Source organism: Ursus maritimus, unplaced genomic scaffold (assembly GCF_017311325.1).
Source record: "Ursus maritimus isolate PB19 unplaced genomic scaffold, ASM1731132v1 scaffold_3, whole genome shotgun sequence".
Classification (NCBI taxonomy): Eukaryota; Metazoa; Chordata; class Mammalia; order Carnivora; family Ursidae; genus Ursus; species Ursus maritimus.
The window spans coordinates 43,908,092-43,928,348 of NW_024425563.1; the positions used below are offsets into that span (position 1 = coordinate 43,908,092).

Here is a 20,257-nt window from a genome sequence, read left to right on the forward strand (position 1 = left end):
GAGTTTAAAAAAAATACTTTGGATACACATGTGTGTGGCAGATACGTTCTCAGTGATGTCCTTTTTTGGCACTCCAGGATCGTGTACCACTTTGCAACCCCAAAAGCTGATATATCCAACATTAAATGCTGATTCATCGTACGGCTCCGCTCGCCTGTGTTCGCTTCGCTATTCCCCAAAGTGATCGCACTGCCCCCTCACTTCCTTAGCCCCATCCATTCATTGTCGAAAAACATTTGTATTCTGGGGTCATCACTGTCTATCTCTAGGAATTTGTCCGTCTTTATTTTAAGTAAATGACCAAGGTGAGAATGTGTTTATTCATCTCTCTGCAGTTAAGATTCCCGGTGAGGGCCCAGCGTGTTTGTTTCCTGGTTTGGAAGGAAACAGACGGGTCTAGGGAGAGCAGATTGCCCCCGGTGTTCAGGTTGTGCCGTGTCATTGGTGAGGCTAATGGTTGTCTGTCTTCCTTTGCATGGCCGCCAGTCATCAAGGCTCCTCTGCGTCATTTTAAACGCCCTGCTTATGCATCTAGCTCCTACGTACCTTCGGTCCCAAAGAAAACTGATGAGCATCCTGCGAGGTACAAGATGCTGGATCAGAGGATCAAACTGAAAAAGATTCAGAATATCTCACATAACTGGAACAGAAAATAGGTCAAGGGGAAGAGAGGGAGTGAAGGGGAGACCCGCTCCTCTGCCTCTCAGCACTCACCAGCCACAGTGGGATACGCTTCAGAGACCCTTGGAGGCCTTGGGGGCTGGTGCTTTTGTGGTCAACTCCACCAAGGCAAAGTGAAGGCCTTATGGGATTTTCCCCTTTGTTCTCCTGTTATGCACCCATCCGTCCCCGGATCTGGGAGTCAACGCAGACTCCAGTAGTAAGAGTGTAGTTTCCTGTGGCTTTTATTTGTATAGATCTTTCAAAGTCTAAATCGGACCCGAATTTATATGATGCTCCCTCTTTAGAAAACTCCTCCCACTGAGAGTTCTTTTATCCCTAGAAGTTGACTTGCCCCAATAAGAATATTGGTTTAATAATCATTTAAGAAATGCACCTCTTAAAACATCTTTTCCAATTTTAAATACAATAGGAAAAGATGTTTTTAGAAGTCCATTCCTTAAATACAGTGATTATTACAATATTTAAAAATCAGGTAAATAGGTAACTTTCTAAGTAAATGCACTAAAGTTAAAAGTTGTGTTTCTGGATATAACAATCACAGAGGGGAAAGAAGACTGATGAGCAGTTGAATTATGGAGAATTCTGAACTGAGGCTTCACAAAGCAGATACAAGTCAAAAATAAAGACCCTAGCTTTGGTTTTCATTGCATGCTTCCTGCCCGGTGGCCTCATTTTGTACCTTTAGAGATGCGAGAGTTTGCAGGAGACACATTTTGGCTCTACTCCTTCTCATTTGTTACTTCCACGTACAGTTAACAATGCTGGAAATCAATGGGATGCCCCCTGCCTCGAAGACTCCAGGTTTGACATCTATCCCAGGAGATGTCCCTTTGGTCTCATGGTCCTGGGGCAGGAGGGTGTAAATTGCCAAATTTAATTTGAATCCCTTACTTGCAGATTTTTCTCCATTAAGTTGGAGATACCTTTAAGTTAAATTTCAGATCAATTTCCCAGCAGACCCTATAGCTGAGGCCCTTTGGGATCTCAGCTGCTCTCGCAGCTCTTGCTGGGATGGAAGTCGGTAACTCACCTCTCTTCACTGTGGCATTTTTAGCTCTTCTGAATCTCTCCTGGACTTCTAACTTTGGGACTAAAATCATACAAAATAGTAAGGAAACGTTCAAGGCCAGAAATAGCTTTTGATCCCTTCAGAAATGCTCTGGTGCAGTGGAAAGCTGTAGGTTTGCTGTCCAGCAGTACTGATCACCGACCCTGTCCCGTCTATAACTAGTTGTACGTCCTCGGTCTAATGGGAAATCTTTAAAAGCCTCAGTTTGCTTAACTAGAAAGTGGGATTCGTAACAGCCACGGTCTTTTGCGGTGAAGACTGAGGATAACATAGGTTTGGATTGTCCTTGCTGAACTCGGTGAGTAATAGGAGCACGACCGATGTAACTAGGAGCCTTCCACATCCAGAAAGAACTCTCAGGCACCCCTGCAAAGGAGGAGCTGTGCACTGATGGCCACAGCCTTTGGGGTCTGATTTAAAGGGTTTAGTGTGCTCTCCTTCCCTCTTTCACCATAGCTCACTTCCAGGAACCCACAGTCAATGCAAGTTGAGCCAGCTCCAGAGTTTAGTGCCCATCATGCACTTACTTGCATGCAATTTACTTATAACGTGCTTTACGATGCTATTTCAGGAACATTTAATTACTATTCAAAAAGAAAAATCACTGTGACTTTTGTTAGGAAAGCAGTTGTAATTCTTAACTCCCTGCTCGGTGCCAGAGCAAAAGGGTCCTTCTTTGGGCTGGCAGTGTCGACTCTGCCCGAAGTAGGTTAGCTCCTCAGGGAATTCCTCCCTGTTTGTATACAGATGGCTCAGTGCTTGCTTCACAGAGCCGATCAGGCACACAGTGAACTGCCCATGGGTAGTGGCCCCCTGGCGCCCCAGTGGATCATCGATGATGTTCCCCGTCTCTCCCCCAGTACCTTTCAGTCTTAGGCACTGAGACATCAAGGTTGTGCTTTCTCCGCAGTGCTTCTTGACGTTAGAAGCCATGAACCTCGGGAAGAAAGTTGGCTCTTTCTGTGTTCTTGTATCCCAAGATGCGATTTTTCAGCTTTGGCTAATACGTTGATTGAACAAATGTACAGATACTGAGATTCTGCTTTGCTTGTAAAATGCCTACCATGTTTTTGCATGATGGATTGTATAGAAATGCCAGATTATATTCTTATAGCAAATAAAAAGATGCTTTTAAAGGACTTTCTTGTATGAGTCACCTTTTTCTTCTCCAGAATTCGGAGATTCATTTGAAAAGAGTTAGATTTTCCCTGCGCTTGGCACGATTCAGTCGTGAATATCCCGTCAAGATGAATAGCATAACAGACATCTCAGTTGGCTTCCTGATTGTATAGGTGGTCGGTGTTTTTAAAACCACCTTGTCCCTATACCGTACACCCAATCAATTAATTTGTTAATAGGAGTACCCCATAATACCAGCTAGTCTGTAGGTAAACACCTGTGTTATCAACTCAGTTTATATCATTCCAGGCTACGCTGTATAGTTGGTTCAGAACTGTCACTTTGGGGCTAGAAAAGCTTATCATTAAATCTTGGCTCCCTTTTGTTTCCTCTGTGAGCCCTAGCAAGCTTTGCAATCCCTCTGAACTTTCGTTTCCTCAGCCGTAAAATGAAAGTAATAATGCTACCCGGCTCAGCACTGCACAGGGCTAAGGATATGGTAAAGGTATCAGTAAACAGTTGCTATTATTTCTTGGAGAAAAGCAGAGTGTAGTAAAAAGAAGTCGGGCTTCTGAGTTTGAGAGCAGCGGCCCTTACGGGTCCCACGACCTCGGGTAGGTTGTTTGGGTTCTCCAACTGCAGTAAAGAAGTTAATAATTTAACTAATAATATTTACCACCTGGCTGTTTTTCCAGGTACCAATTTCTGCCTCACACTGCACTTCAGTGTTTAATGTGTATTTCAACATGCAGTTGGAAACCTGACATCCCCGCCCTCGGCTCTCCCTTCACCTGTGTCTCCCTGCACCCCTGGGGTTCACGGGCTCCCATCCTTTATCTGTTAGGGCTCCTTCTCACTCTCATGTTCCACTTCTCCGAACGCTGGACCACCCCCGGCATCTTACGCCTGCAGTTCTGTCCTTCATCTGTTCCCACTCACCCCATCTTATTTCCCACACAGAATTCCTTTATTTTTGCAAAGTTCCACCAACACCAGCCTACGGCGTAGAACGGACTTTGCCGGCAGGTTTAGGCTGATGGCACAACAGAACAACTGCATGTATCCAGACCACAACAACAACAACAATATCCCAATAATCCAAAATCGGGCCACAACATCAGCCAGTCTCCGTTTGTGGAGGATTTCCCACAGCTGTGTCTTCCTTGGACACAGATTTTCCTCTCTCTTCTTGGATTTCTCCTTCTACCAAGACTTTTCTCCCCTCTTGAGCTTTAAATTCCTGTGAATGTACAGAGCAATCCATCTCTTACTCCCTACCCCACACAAGCTCAAGACATTTTTAAAGCTTAGGAACTCACTCTGCCACACAAAGGGCGTTTACTCTGGGTCCTGCTCCTATAAGCACGAAGAACTGACAGACACTTCACAGTGGTATCTTTTCTTTGTAATATAATCCAAGCACAGCCGCCTTGCAATATAATCCAATTCTCAGGCAGGATCAGTCCCTGTAAGAAAAGAGCAGTATAAATTGTTCTCTCCCTCTTCCCACCATACCTCTGCCCGGAATAAGTCCGCAGGTGTTCTGGGGGTTTTGAGTTTTGGATTGTTTTTTGTTTTTCCATCTCGTAGTAATACTAACCTCCCATGGGTAGGGCAGGAACCGTCACTAATACGTGCTCAGAGAATGCTAATTTCTTTCTCTTCCTAGCTCTTCCTGCCACAACCCAGTTAAGCTTTACCATGAGCTCATCCACTGAGCTTTCGAAATAGAGAAGGCACTCCGGCGCTCTTATTGTTATGATTTCTAATCCCCGTGAGGTACAGGGGGAAAGTGGAGATGGTTGATAACCACTATTTTTGAAGTATAGGATTTCCTAAAGATCCATGTTCCTGGGGATGTCTGGTGGCTCAGTCAGTTAAGCTTCTGCCTTCGGCTCAGGTCATGATCCCAGGGTCCTGGGATTGAGCCCCACATCAGGCTCCTTCCTCAGCGGGGAGCCTGCTTCTCCCGCTGCCTCTGCCTACCACTCCCTCTGCTTCTGCTCTCTCTCTCTCCTCTGACAAATAAATAAATAAAATATTTTTTTAAAAAAGATCCATGTTCCTGAGACAGATGGAAGGCCACTTATTTACTGCAAAGTTTAAATTTATTTTCCCATTGACCGCCAACTTCACTTGATCAATTATACTCTCTTTGATCCATTTCCAATTAAAAAAAAAAACCTATTGGGCTGACATCTTGATTTATGGGGAGGCTGTCAAGTTAAATGTGAGGATGTGTTAGGCCTGGGAGTTTGGTGTGGGTGAAGGATTAATGATTTGGCTCCAGCTTTGACCCCTGCATAGCCCCAGGTGCCCATCGCAAGGCCAGCTGGGGCCAGAGAAGGTTCTACAGTATTGTAGATGTGGATAGTAGGCCTTTGCTGGTGGTATTGTTTAAAGACGAATTTAGGAGATTTATGAGCATTCATTATACTTTTGTTATATTTAAAGAACATGAAAAACTGTTTTTGGGGAACAATAAGTAATAATAACTACTGTCTTCAGTTGTGTATTTTAATGCTCAGCTTGGCTGCTCTGTGAATGTTCTGTGGCATGCTTTCCTTAGTACGCTGGAGGAAAAGGTTCGGCTGACCTGTGCTTATAGAAGCACCTTGCGTAGAAACCAGCCGTTATGGAAACAATTCATTTATGATTATTGCCCTTTCAGCATCTCTTATGGCTCACTGGGTATAAAAAGATTCCAAACTTTAAGCCACAATGGTGAAAGGATATTAAGTCAATGTAACAACAGAGACAAATATCCAATTACAGCTGCTAAAAAACTGAAATTATATAACACTGCTGTAGCACAATAGATTGAAATTTAGTTAATATTTTTTGAGAACCTGCTAGGTCCCAACCACTTTAATATGTACTAATATATTTAAATCTTTTTTAAAAAAGATTTTATTTATTTATTTATTTATTTGAGAGAGAGAGAGAAAGAGAGCATAGGTGCATGTGCACGTGAGCCAGGGGCAGGGGTGGGGAGGACAGAGTGAGAGAGAGAGAGAGAATCCCAAGCAGGTTCCACGCTGAGCTCAGAGATCAACGATGCAGGGCTCGATCTCACGACCCTGAGATCATGACCTGAGCCGAAACCAAGAGTCGGACATTAAGATTTTATTTATTTATTTAACACAGATAGAGACAGCCAGCGAGAGAGGGAACACAAGCAGGGGGAGTGGGAGAGGAAGAAGCAGGCTCCCAGCAGAGGAGCCTGATGTGGGGCTCGATCCCATAATGCTGGGATCACGCCCTGAGCCGAAGGCAGACGCTTAACCGCTGTGCCACCCAGGCGCCCCCTAATCTATTTAATTCTTAATAAACCTGTGTGAGAAGCCTTATTGTCCTTATTGTTAATCAATAAATTTTTTCCTTTTTCTACTGCCAAACTGGGCTTACATTCGATTTTCATGTAGAAAATCAGCAATGAAGTTCAACCATCAAGTGGATAGGTGTCCGAAGTGCCTAAGCACAATGACATTTCCACAGGCTTGTTCCCTCTGAATGTTTTGAAGCCTTTCACGTTGTTGCCCACACCAGTTCATCTAGAAACTCTCCTCCATTTGCCTGTGAGCACTGCACTCTCCTGATTTGTCTCTACCTCTCTACTTCGCTGCTGGACTAGTGGCTAACCACTTCTCCTTCTCATAGGACTTTTCCCAAGACCATGCCATCAGACTTCTCAGATTTCTTCCCATAAATTCTATCTTTCCTCAGAATTGTAAGCACCAACACCATGCGTGTGACTTCTAACTCTACAGATCTGTCCCTATCACTTTCTCAACCCTACACAAGCATTCCCACCCACCTGTTGTATTTCTTCTTCGGAATGTCTTGAAGATACTATAAGCCTCATTCTTAAATTCTTCTCCAGCTCCCATACTGTGCTCTTCCTGATGTCTATATTTCTGTTACTGCTACCCCCCTTTTTTTAGTCACCCATTCTCAAAGTCATTTATCTTCTTTGTTTCTCCAAATCAGTTTTCACATTCTGTCACTGATACTTCTCTGGAATTCTGCTACCAGCTCCAGATTTCTTCCTTGGGAATCATGGCTTTTCATAGCAAGAAATGATATTCGCTCCCACGTCAGACACCTCCTAGCTCCAGAAAAGCCGACCTCCAATGACCAGTGGTATAGGCTTAATCAAGAAAACATGGAGAACAAGTCTGCCAGTGCGCATACTCCCTGGTTGGAGAAGTTGATTGACTGTTGTCTCATCCAGTGGTCTCTTCACAGACTGAGATTCAGCAACTGTCCATGAGGGCTGACAAGTTTGCAGAGAAGTCTGCATATCCTGATAGCCTGTACAAGATCTCCCTGGCCCCCTTCCTCCCCAGCCACACTCAGAGGTCAGATGAATGCCAAAACATGTGAATTCAAGCGTTCTAAGAAAGGCATGCAGATATCCTGGGTGATTCTGTTTAATGAATGAATTTATGGAGGATACATTAATTGTGCCTTTTCCAGAAGACAAAGTTCCTCATGAAGTGACATCTGTCACCTGCAGCACTATTTAGTACAGCTCACCTGCACATGGAGCTATTTCCTGACGGAACCAGGCCTATTCTCATATATGTTCACATCACTCTTTTTATGCAAGTCCTTCTACATCTTATGAAAATCTTACTTATTCATGACCCTTCTCGGGGTCATATGCTCTGATCCCTTGACTAGAAATGATCTTTTGCCCTGGTTAACCCTCAGAATGCTCTATTTTGCTTCTTTATGACACTTCAGTGATTCTGCCTCAAAGTACATAGATCTTAATTCTTTCTTTATATTATCATTTTTGGGAGAGCAGAGATCATCCCCTCCCCCCGCCCCACTTTCTCATATTTGTGTTTGCAGCCAACACAGCGGTTCATATAAAATAGGTCCTGGAAAATGCGATGGCTGAAGATGGCACCAAACCAGAGTCAGATAGAGTTAGAAAATGTGTCCGTACGTGACAAGTATGTTACCACGCCTCCTCTCGTCACTTACGACAGACGTTACTAATCAATGAGCGTCGCTTTTCTCACCAAGTCCAGACAGCCTGAAAAGCTTTCCCAACACAGAGCTCCATGCAATTGGCTCAAATGCATTGGAGTTTCTAGTCTGTTAAAATCAATGTATCATCCCTGAATGAAGATATAACCTAGTTTTGCCTTTCCTCTGATTCTCTGCTGATTCAATATCTCCTCATGTGTCAAAATCTCAGTTGATTCAGAAAAAGAAGTGTACGTTTAAAGACTGAAGTATCATTCTACTTTTCTAAAAATGAAAAAAAAAAAAAAAACCCTACTTGGTTGTTCCCTTGTGTCTCTGCTTCTTCAGACTCAAAATTCCTGCAGAAGAAAGGAATACGGCTCTAGACCTTAAGAGTCTCACCCTTAAAAGTAGGTCGTTTACGTAGACCATTCTGTCCCATAAACATCGACCCACGGAGGTCCCACAAGATCCAGAATTTTGGAAACAAATATCAGAGTGTGATCTCATCATTTCCTAAAATAAGCTAAAAATGCCTGACGTGATGTTGCATTCGACAACACAGTTGTGTTTTCAGTCAACACTCTTGCATCTGAAAAGAATTTGAATGTGAATAAGCCAAATGAAACGTGTCCCCGAAAGCGCGTCCTGCCCTGCTCATTTCTGGGGTTGAGGTTGAAGGCATGATGAACCGGTAGCCCAAGGCTGTGGGGAAGGCACACACTTACAAAGTATACGGATTTAATCTTGGGGAGTGGAGTTGGGGGGGAGGGGGGGGCTGAACCACACTCACTTCTTATGCTGTGCTGCCACCTGGTGTCGTTTAGAGGCACGAGCTGTTTGCTGAGTTCCCCGGCCTCGTTAATGGGAATAGTTTTTAGCTGCATGAAATGTTGAATCTTCCTGGATTCAAAAGATCGGGCAGGCTGCAGAGAATACCATTCTCGTTCTGGTAATGTTGCTACATTTCTGTATAGGTGTATACCATGATCAAACATAGGGCATAGGTTCTTGAATAGTTTTATTGTATAAAATTATACATATATACATATATATATCTCCTGATAAATAAAGACAGAACTCTAATAAAAATATGATAAAGACAGAACTGTAAATAAAAGACAATATCCATGACATTTTCGATAGGAAAATAAGTAACAATTTTATTTACAGCACCGTTTAATTATATCGCCATTACAGCACCAGTAATTGCTGTTGATTACCCCTAGTATGCTCACAGGCGGGCACAACCTCTGTTTCAAAGCCCTTTCCCTATCTTTGCTAAAGAAACTGTGAAAGTTAACATTCAATTGCCCAGTTTTCTTTCATTTAAGGGTAACCAGGTGACACAGGTTTTGCTAATGAGACATAAAGCTGCCTCTTCCAGTTCCTCTTGCCGGGAATACTGACTTTAGCCTGGATATACGGCAGCCATTTTGGGTCCATGAGGCAATGATGAGCATGGAAGTGAAATCCAACATGCTGACTGGAGGGGAGCAGAAAGACAGAAAGAACCTGTGTCCCTGATTATATCACTGAACCACTACACCATCCCTCGGGACTTAACTGTTGGGTGAGAAAAAGAAACTATTTATTTGAGTTATTGCTAAGTTACTATTCCTCTTGCTACTTCTGAAGCCTATTCCTAAGTAAAAGACCCTGTTCCCTGAAGTTTCATTAAATATTTGTTTTACTTTTTTGCAGGACAGAATTTGTGTGTGTGTGTGTGTGTGTGTGTGTGTGTGTCCAGAGCTGATATAATCTTTTCGCTTCAGTTGTTGACACCACTGAAAACACAAGCTGCCATTTCTACTTACACTCCTGTTGCCTCCATCTTCCTTGCTTGGAGGAGGGCAGTTTCAGGCACCTGACAGACAGGGATTAAGACACTGAAGAGTAGGTAGAGGAGGTGACAGGGCATGAGCAGAACGCATACACTTAGTAAAATGCAAAAAGGCCCATATTACAGGAGCACGGCGACCAGTGGAGAGGCTGGTGTGAGATGAACGTCTCTAAAGAGCAAGGGCCGAATCATGTTGTGGTCCTAGAGGCAGACCGAAGATCGTGGACTTGATTCTAAAGGTAAGCGGAAGGTTTAAAAAACTTTTACCAAGTTTCCAGCAGGATAAATTTCATATTATTTTACAAAGATCCCTGTGGCTAGAGAATAGAGAATGGGCTAGAAGAGATAAAGAGAGAAAACCGGGAAGCTAATAAGGAGATCCTAGAGGTGGGGAGGAGTCGAGGCCAGGCTAGGAGTGGCGTTGGAAACAGGGAGGCAGGTAGAGTTGATTCTAACCTGAAAAGTAGAATCAACAGACCAGGGATAGGGTGTTGAGGGAGGAGTGTCTGCATGAGTGACGGCAAGTGAAGCCAGTGGCTTCTGAAACGGATGAGCGTGACAGCAGGATGGAAGGGAGAGGTGAAGAGGAAGCATCTAGGGACAGAATAAAAATTGGCTATTCCATTTTGCACGTGTGGTTACACAATTAGGAGTTTGATTTGCTGGTTAGGAGCTCAGAAGAAGGTTTGCATTTGAGCTAGACATTCCAAGGGGACCCTATCACATAATTTTGAAATATTTATGGTCTACTCGCTCTTACCCCCAATGGTACTTAGTATTACTTTTGGTGGTATAAGTGGGTTCTGTGAAAGTAAGCTTCAAGAATGTGGAAAGCAAAGATCTCAGGCCAATGCAGTACTTCAGTGAAAGAAGATTAGGGAGCGTGTCTGGAATTTAGTTAAAATATAATCCTAAAGTCCTGATTCATAAGAAATTTGTAGTTATTTTTTTTAATATTTTATTTATTTATTTGAGAGGGGGGAGAAAGAGAGAGAGCGCTGGAGCTCAGGAGCAGGGGGGGGGGCAGGTAGGGAGAAGCAGACTCTCTGCTCAGCAGGGAGCCTGATGTGGGACTTGATCCCAGGACCCTGGGATCATGACCTGAGCTGAAGGCAGACTCTTCACCGACTGAGCCACCCAGGCGCCAAAGAAATTTGTAGTTATTAAAAGAACGGGAACTGCAGAGTCTAGACAGCAATCATCAAATAAGACTTTAGGAAGATGTTGACTTATTAGTTGACGTTAACAACTGATTGATAGCAGCAGGGCAGACAGCCTGAGGGTTTTTCCTGAGCAAACAGAAGTCCTGTGAGATGCTTGTCCGTTATTGTCCTTTATTATCCACTGAGATGTTTCTCAGCGGATTGTGTAGGACGAGGACTCTCATTGTCCTCGAATGTATACCCATGCCATGTCACTTTCATTTTCTTTATTCATGCCTCTTGTTCCTGGCTTGCAGCACCATTCATTCAGTGTTTTATTGGATAGTATTGATTGAATCCCTCCACTGTGCTGTGTGCTGGGACTATGCAACCTTGGCGGAGTCACAGTCCTCAGTCCCCATGGAGCTTTCATCCGGTGGGGAGGTAGCTTTATGAATGAATCACCACCAACAGCGTGATGAGTGAGGGCTGTGCTCCAGCTGTGAATAAAGTGTTCCCAGAACAGAAGGAGTTGTTAGCTCCGGGGGAATGCTTGAGGAAGAGCGTGCGGGCATGTGTGACCTGGCCCCCGCCTTCCTCTCCGGTATCCCCTGCAGCCGGTTCCCACCCCAGATCCCTTTCACTCCAGTTGTACTGAATTCCTCCTCGTCTCCGGCTCAGCTCCTTTCTTCTTGGCCCTTTGCTGAGCCACATACCAGCGGGATATGGGCACGACTGCCCAGGAGGAAGAGAAACCATTGCTGGATGCAGGCTGCTATAAAGGCCATCACCTGGTTAGAAGAATCTTAAAGATGAAAATGAGTAAAAATAACAGAAGATAAACCGGAAACTAAAAATTGAAAATAATACATGAAGTAGTTATAAACAGAGTAGAATAAAATTGAAGGAAAATCAAAGTAAGAGCTTAAAGAGACCTTATTAATAAAAGAGTGAGAAAACTAATAACATGGAAAATAATTGGGGGGCACCTGGGTGGTTCAGTTGGTGAAGCGTCTGCCTTCAGCTCAGGTCATGATCTCCGGGTCCTGGGATCAAGCCCCACGTTGGGCTCGCTGCTCTGCAGGAAGTCTGCTTCTCCCTCTCCCGCTCGCCCTGCTTGTGCTCTCTCTCGCTTCTCTCTCTGTCAAATGAAGAGATAAATAAATAAATAAATAAATAAATAAATAAATAATCTTTTAAAAAATACTGAAAATAATTGGATGAATTTAGGTTTAGAGCAGAAAAGGCTCAAACTTTAACTACCTTAAACCTGTGATAAAGCACTGAAAAATGACCGGTGAGATAGATATGGAACTTGTAAGAGGTGTAAAATGAAGAAAAAACCAGTTAATCTAGTCACCGTTGCTTCAGGTAAACTCTCCAAATTTCTCATAAATAATGCCCAGGAAAGATAAAATATACAGGAAAAAAAAAAAACCCTAAAGATAAAAATTCACAACACCACAAAATCTGAGACTAAAAGGTATTTAACCACAAAGTCTCATAGGGACTATACCTAATTATGAGGATTGTGTAAAATTATGATTAGGACAAAATAGACCAAAACAACATCATTATATTATAAATTTTGGTAAACAGATTATTAGTCATAGAATGTACAGTTTTGGTGGGAATGTGTTTCTTAATGAGACAGTAAAGCTTTTTTCCTCATTAGATTATGGCCCCATTGATGAATATTATTTATTGCTGGAATGATATTCTCTCATTTTTGGCATTGAAACAATGTTTGAGAAAACTGGTTCACAGGAATAAGGATATGGAAATAGATGAAGTTTTATTATAGTTATGTTCTTTAAATCTTTGAACTTCGTGTGGGTAATGTGCCAAAAATAAGCACTGGTTGGTAATCTAGCACCAAACAGTTACTCTGACAGTTTAAATACGTCCTATTTGAACTCTGTTGCCAGTGAAAAAGCGGAAATGACATGGGTTGGAAAGATCTATAAGCCAGGCATTAGAGTGACTCTGTTTTTTCAGGTACACCAAAAATTTTACCCAGACTCTGAAAAAGGGACAGGCGGGGCTAGGCAGGGAGAGGTAGACAGGGGGCTCCATGCTGAGGCTCACAGAAATCCCAAAATTGTGCAGGTGTAAGGAAACCAGAGATAAGGGAACCCTCCAGACCACCCTGCCCTAGGTGTCCGAGGGGGGAGTCTGGTTTATGACAGTCTCCTGCGGTCAACAGAAAATAACCAGACCCTAAAAAGAAGTAAGCCATTCAAGATGCTATTAGTCCTTAATCAACGGAGCTGCCAGTAGAGAAGTCAAAAAGATTTAAGTTCCCTGGTGGGCTTTCTAGAAAAGACCAATGTTAAAAGCTCTCAGTGGTAACCGTGTCCGGACCCCTCTCACTCCTGAGAGCTTTTTTCCCCTGTATCCTTGCCTAATCAACTTCTATTGCTTTACTCACTCCGCTTGATCTGAGATTCATTCTTTCACTCTGCGAGACAAGAACCTAGTTCTCCTGCTCCAACTTGTCAATGACGAGTCTACGTGTCAGTCATTCACCACTTGGAAAAATACAGACACTCATTATAGCTCACTTCGTCACTATTATTGTTCTTTTTGGGCACATCAGAGAGTGGGGTGGTGGGTGACTTCGTTGCCCACGTCCCGCCGAAGAAAGGGAGTTCCATGAAAGCAACGCGAAGGGAGCTCCCGTGCCTCCTTCCGACCCTTCACGGCAAAATGTTCGAACAGAAGGCTTTGATTAGCGCTTTAATGAGTCTTCCAGGGCTGACGGGTGTTCTGTGGCCGGACCTCCTTCTGCAGACTGAGATGGAAAATGAACTCCCCTGCAAACATGCAGACCAGTTCTCAAGCAGCTCCGTTTTAGGGGAGACAGTAAAGTTCAAAGTTGGGAAAATGAGTCATTTAGAGTGTCCTGTGTCCATGTCCCTCTTGGAAAATCTTTGTGATACACACGGGTGGCATGTCCCGTTTGAGGACGGCTGTTTGCAACTCTCAGCTGGGGCCTTGGTCCTTTTTGGATGAGGATATTAATTCTAGGATTCTACACATTTTGGTGGGGGAGGGGATGAGGGGCGCTGAAGCAGACAGTTTGCCAAACTGGTTTCCTTTTCTGCGGGCCATCTGCTGGGACTTCATTTCTCCGATTCCCTTGCAATCCCGTAGGCCGTGTGACTAATTTCTAGCCAACAGAATGCAGGGAAAGTGAGGCGTATGTCTCCAGCTCTTTCCCAACACCTTCTGTACAATTCTCAACAATTTCTCTGGGGCCTCACCACTGCTGGATGCAGCGGGTGGGGTGGAGGGTGCTGAGGCCCCGGGGGTGGGTGGAACCATGAGATGGAAGGTGCTTGAATGACTGAGCAGAGGTAAGAATCTCCCCTCCCCCCACCCCCCACAACCCACACTGCACTGTGGCGTGACAGGAAGCCATCCTTTCCTGTAATAACCCACGGAGACTTGGGGCTCTTTATTTCAGAAGTTCGCACCCCCCTCAACAAACAACGTTTACTTTGAAATTTCTGCAAACCGTGTAATCAAAACTATGCAAAGTTTTACTTTCCTTTAGAGCTTATGGATTCTGGTTGGTGATAAATTAATCTACATGTATGATCACGGTCTTTGTGCTTTAGGGTTTGTATTTTGGGGCAGACGGGAAGGGGCAAGCCTGCTGGTCTCTAGATTACTGTGTTTTCCAAAAGTTTTTTTCATATGAAAATGGGACATTTTTCATACTAATACAGAGAACAATCGACTTAGAATGTCTCTACTGTTTGTAAAATTCCATAATTTCAGATAACTTTGTTCTTTCATTTATAGGTAAACTTACTACTGTCCATTCTATGACAACCTTCTTTCATTTATAGGTAAACTTATTACTGTTCATTCTATGACAACCCAGATGGAGAACCCGCAGCTCTTAATAAGGAGGAGAATATTTTATTTTTAAATCAACTCAGAAATTGAGTTCCGGGGCGCCTGGGTGGCACAGCGGTTAAGCGTCTGCCTTCGGCTCAGGGCATGATCCCGGCGTTATGGGATCGAGCCCCACATCAGGCTCCTCCGCTCTGAGCCTGCTGCTTCCTCTCCCACTCCCCTTGCTTGTGTTCCCTCTCTCGCTGTTTCTTTCTCTCTGTCAAATAAATAAAATCTTAAAAAAAAAAAAAGTAAGCATCATCATTCCTGTTCTAACAAGAGAAAATGGAGGCTAAGAGCATTCAGTGTCCTGCATGGGGCCACATAGCTGGTGACTGGGGAAGCTTGTGCTTGAACCCCAGTCTGCCTGAGCCCAAGCCCTGCCTTCTTCGGCAGCTAACTACCTCCCCACGAGACCCACGGGTTTGCTGCCCTCCAGGCCTATGGAAGACCTCCTTTGAAGTGCTTGGTGCTGTGGAAACTAGGCCCCTTAGGATGACTTCTCAGAAACCCCTCCTCTCCCAGCTGTTTCTTACCAGGCAACACCTGTTTTCAAATGAGATGGCGCTCATCCCTCTTCTGTTTACCTTTCTCTACTCACACAATCCCTCTTCCTGGCTCCCTTGGCTGAGGACTAAGAGGTGTGAACTGATAGACCCCTAGGACTCACCCCATCACCTAGGGCACCTATAGGACATCGGTGATATAGATGGGGGAGGTGGGGCACAGATGGGGAATTGGAAGAGAAACTCCAGCCCAATGAGAAAGCAAACAAATTTCTCTTGAGCCCCTACTATGTTTTCAGGCTTTATGTTCTCTTATTTAAGCTATGTAATAGTCCATTGAGGCAAGCCAGACTTAAAGCTTCTGTCCATTTCTCTCCTTATTAATGATGAGTAGTTTGGAATAGTTATTGCTGAAGAAATGGATACACGTTTAGGCTTATTATTCTGCACTATGACGTCTTTGGAGTGGAGATGATATTTCACATGTGAGAGAACGAATTCAGACTATTATTTTGGGAGGGTCAGTTTGAACTACTGAAAAGCTAAATTCTTTTATTTTAACAGCTAAATTCTTGATTCCAGGTTTCAAAAGTCATAGTTTTACGGTATAGGAATACAAAGAGACTGAACTCGGTTAATGGTGGCGGTGTTCGTTAATTTTTTCCTGCAACTAAGGTACAATCAGAGGAGTTGTTGTAATGAACAAATAGTTTGTTATTAGAAGGTCACCTGCATTAAGTGGTTCCTTTTTTAAAAGTAAACTAACTTGAACTCAGGACCCCACAATCAAGAGTCATGTGTTCTATCCACTGAGACAGCCAGGTGCCCTAAGGGGCCACTTTTAAAGAGCCTGGCCCTGTCCTGCCTGACCTCTGGCATCTTTTCATACCATTGTCCACACTTTGCCATGTTCCATTTCTTCACAGGGCTTCCATCCATATAAGCTATTCTCATTATGTAGAATGTCATCCTGGTTAAAGCGCGCTCTCTCTCTCTCTCACACACACACTTTTTTGTGCACCCTATCTTAACTCTGTGATATTTTTATTTCTTATTAAAAAAATTTTACAAAGCAAAAATAAGCATCAACCTGTCTAAAGGATCACAAAAATCTGAAAATGCAGAAATCAACGTTTGCAGGATATTAAAGGCACTAACGTTTGCCGGGCAGCTGCAATGTGAACTTTCTCCAGCAGGTGGCGGTGGCGTGTGGGAAGAAAACCTGCACTCCGCGACAAGGGTCTTCAGGATAGGCAAGAATAGAGGCTGGGGGGAACATTCCCTTTGAGTCTGCAATCCTGTATTGGGCTCCTCTACTTTCCAGGCACCGCCGTAAGTGTGCCGTGGATCCAGCAGGAGCGAGGCAGGGTCACCCGGCTTGGGGCACCTCACGGTCTTAGGGGAGAATATGTCCTTGTCTATCAGGCGAGGCCATTCGTTCATGCTGCTTTTGGAAAACAGCTCAAAACCAAATCCCACACCTTGTGCACTGCTGGTGGGAATGTAAAATGGTACAGCTGCTGTGGAAAACAGTATAGCAGCTCCTCAAAAAATTAAAAATAAAATAACTATATGATCCAATTCCACTTCTGGGTATATAGTTAAAAGAATCAAAAGCAGGAAGCAACCCAAGTGTCCATAGACAGACGGACGGATAAGCAAACGGTGTATCCACATAATGGACTATTATTATTCAGCCTTAAAAAGAAAGGGAATTCTGCCACAAGCTACAACATGAATGGACCTCGAGGACATGATGCTAAGTGACACAAGCCAGTCCCCAAAAGTACTGCATGATTGCATTCATATGAAGTACCTAGAGTAGTCACATTCATAGGGACCAGTGTAAGAATGGTCCTCGCCAGAGGCTGGGGGAGGGCGGATGGGGCGTTATCATTTAATGCGTATAGAACTTCGGTTTCACAAGATGCAGAGAGCTCTGGAGGCGGATGCTGGTGATGATCGCACAATGTAATGCCACTGATGCGTACATTTAAAAACGGTTAAGATGGTAACTGTGTGTGTTTTACCACATGCACACACAAAATCCCCCCACAACTAGTCCTCTGCCCCTGGGCCTGCCTGCAGTGTTCGCCCTCATCGTAGGGGCGCAACGAAATCCCTGAAGCAAACCTGTGCACATTTCCAGGCAGCAGCCCGTGGTCCGAGACCTGGGAAGTGTGTGCTTATAATTGCTTGGCTATCGTAGTAGACTGATCATCGGTCACATTTGGTTTCTCCTGCAACTGTGACCCTTCAAAGGTGCAGGAAAAAAAAAAAAAAAGACGAATCACCTGCCCTGGAGCTACAGACTCAGGAAGCAAAAAGAATAATTGCTTATTGACCCTCTAGCTGCGCCAGGCTTTCTACTTTGTGTTATCTCATTTAACTTTTATTATCACCTCAAAGAGCCAGGATCTGGCCACTATTCTCACTCAAGCAGGTAAAGAAACGGGCTCAAAGTTCACCGTATCATAGTCCAAGATCCACAGCTAGTAAATGTCAGGGGTGGACCCGAATTCTGACTCCAGGAGATACTCACTGTGTGGTCTAACTCGGAGCCAGCAGTCCGGGCTTTGCTTCTACTGCCCTTAGGACACTGAATGCAGAGCTTTTCAAATCGAGAACATGAGGATCGCCTGGGGCCCTACCGCCTGGTGAAAAGTCCAGTTCTGGTTTGGGTTGGGAGAGGATTCTCATGAGCTCCCGGGAAATAGCAAGGGGCTGGAGCACAATCCAGGAGCAAGGGCTTCGTCTGCAGAGGTTCCCAAACTTTCTCTTTGTCTCAGCAGCTTTTTCTCAGGACTCCAAGCCCGAAAGACCTTCCTCTTCCAGGTTTTGTTAGCTTCACACAGCTTACTAGGTGTTACGTTCTGACAACTTAGTAGCCGTTTGAAAAAATTGTAGAGATGAATTGAAAGAAAACCATGGTATTTTAATTTTATTCTTAAACAACCACCGTTACTTACCAGTGGGATATACGCACAGCGCGGCCCCGCACAACTTCTCACACCTTGGAATCAGTGTGGACACCAATACCCTGGTTTCCTGTTCCATGTCGGTATTTTGTGTGTGTGATACTTGCTCTTCAGCCCAGCAACGGTCCAAACCTCAGCTTTGAAAAGACAGGACATGTTTAAATTGTGAACTGCCTGGCGCTAGTAGTACCAAGGATTGCTGTATTTCCTTCAGAAATTTAAAATCTCCCGCGGCGCCCCGGGGTTCCTTGGTGCACAGTTTGGGAAGCGTGGTTTTAATGCACTCTGAACTGTGTTAAGGAACAGCAGGGAGGAGCCTGGAGAAGACTTTGGCCCGGGAGCCGAGGGATTCTTTCACTAAAGTACTTGGTGACCTCAGCAGTTTGCCGGGGTCTTGAGGCCCTTTTCTGACCAGAGCTGGGACGATGAGGGAGCAGAAGGCAAGCTGAGCACAAAGCAGAAGCTGACACCCCACAACTCCCCCCCAAGATGGGATGTTTGTGACAGCCCTCAGGCCCTCCCGGCTGCCCTAAAGCTAGGGAAGGGAAAAACAAATAGTTAACTAATAGAGATCACAGTCCTGCAAGAACTGAGTCTCTCTCAGTTTAAACATGTCCCAGTGATTTACAAGGAACAAGCTTTCTTGTCAATAGCCTAAGTTCCAGAAACCCATAACTCAATTTCCTGAAGCCCTAACATCACCCCCCGCCCCCCGTAAAACTGGGGGAGGCTGAGGCAGAAGGAAATGTAAATAAAATTGAATCTCTTTTAAACCTGCAGCCCATTGATAAGGACACGTGATAGGAGGAAGGGAACCTTCCTCCAGGAAGTTCCCAACTATCTTCCTGTTAACGCCTTACCAGGGGGGTAAACAACCTTACCTTGACAATAGCAAGGCCTCTGGTATCCTGTGGGTCTTTTTAACATATGAAAGTACTTCCTCAAAACCTCCCCCAGCCCCATGGTACATAATCAGCCACCCCTCACACCCCGGGGCAGCAGCTCTTTCTGCCCACGGGTCCTGTCCCTGGGCTTTAATAAACCACCATTTTGCACCAAAGACGCCTAAAGAATTTTTCTTGGTTGTCGGCTCCGGACTCCACCCCACTGAACCTCACCTATATTCCAAAACTACATCAGGGACCACATGAACTAACTGAAGATCCTTCCGGCAGAATATCTGCGATTGTAATGATGTATGCACGGGACTCAGCTCCCCCATGCGGTGCAGCTCTTAGCGGGCGGGGGTTACGGCCTACCGTCAAATCTCACAGCGCTTTCTTCATAGTAGTTGCTCACTAAAGAGCTGTAAACACCTTTTAAAAAGTCTTAATTTCCAGAGGGCTGAGGTGGGTGGAGATTTCTTTACTTTTGAAATATCCAAAACATTATTATATGAGAAAGAGACATGCTGGTGTTTTACTAGTAATTTTGAAAGGATACATACATAGTGGAGCCATTTGTCCCATAGAATTCCAGAAGGGCAGGAATATTAGTAAGTAATGGACAAGGACCCAAAGCAAAAGACTTGAGTCCAGTTTGAGGACGAGTGCTCCCGACCTGTGTGGATTTGGGCAAGTCGCTGGGTCCCCTGTACCTCAGTGTCTTTATCTGTTTCACAGGAATCATCACAGCTGCTCTCTGCCCACGGGGTATTTAAAAAGATACCGCATGGGAGTGCGCTTTTCAGGTTGGGAATCCTAACCATCACTGCCTTGGTCCTCTCTCCATCCTCTCTGCACAGGGGTGACGTGACTGTGTGCTTCATTCAGCAAATGACATCAGCTCCCAAAAGCCTGAACCGGAGATCCCTGCCCAAGGTCACTATTTTAATGCTGGGCTCAGATGTTACCCGGGTAATTCGAAAGGAACCACTGGGAGTGGGCAAGGAGACCCTCGATCTCTATCCATTTGAGAAATAACAGATTAGGCATTATAAGTCAGTTTATTTAATGAACATTGATGTGTCTTTTAGGACAGAAACTTTCACCTTCCTTTAAGGAACAAAAGAAAATGGATGTCAGCAGAAT

The 20,257-nt window shown here is 44.4% G+C and overlaps 1 protein-coding gene across 2 annotated transcripts in view; it reads left to right on the forward strand.

Moving 5' to 3' along the window:
• The window catches only part of PDE1C (phosphodiesterase 1C), a 302,251-nt gene extending 299,359 nt beyond the window's left edge, over positions 1–2,892 (forward strand). For both annotated transcript variants that reach the window (XM_008686465.2, XM_008686463.2), the window contains one exon: positions 487–2,892. In XM_008686465.2, the coding sequence (XP_008684687.1) occupies positions 487–656 (170 nt within the window). In that variant the 3' untranslated portion in view covers positions 657–2,892. The remainder of the gene's footprint in view (positions 1–486) is intronic.
• Positions 2,893–20,257: the final 17,365 nt, after the last annotated feature.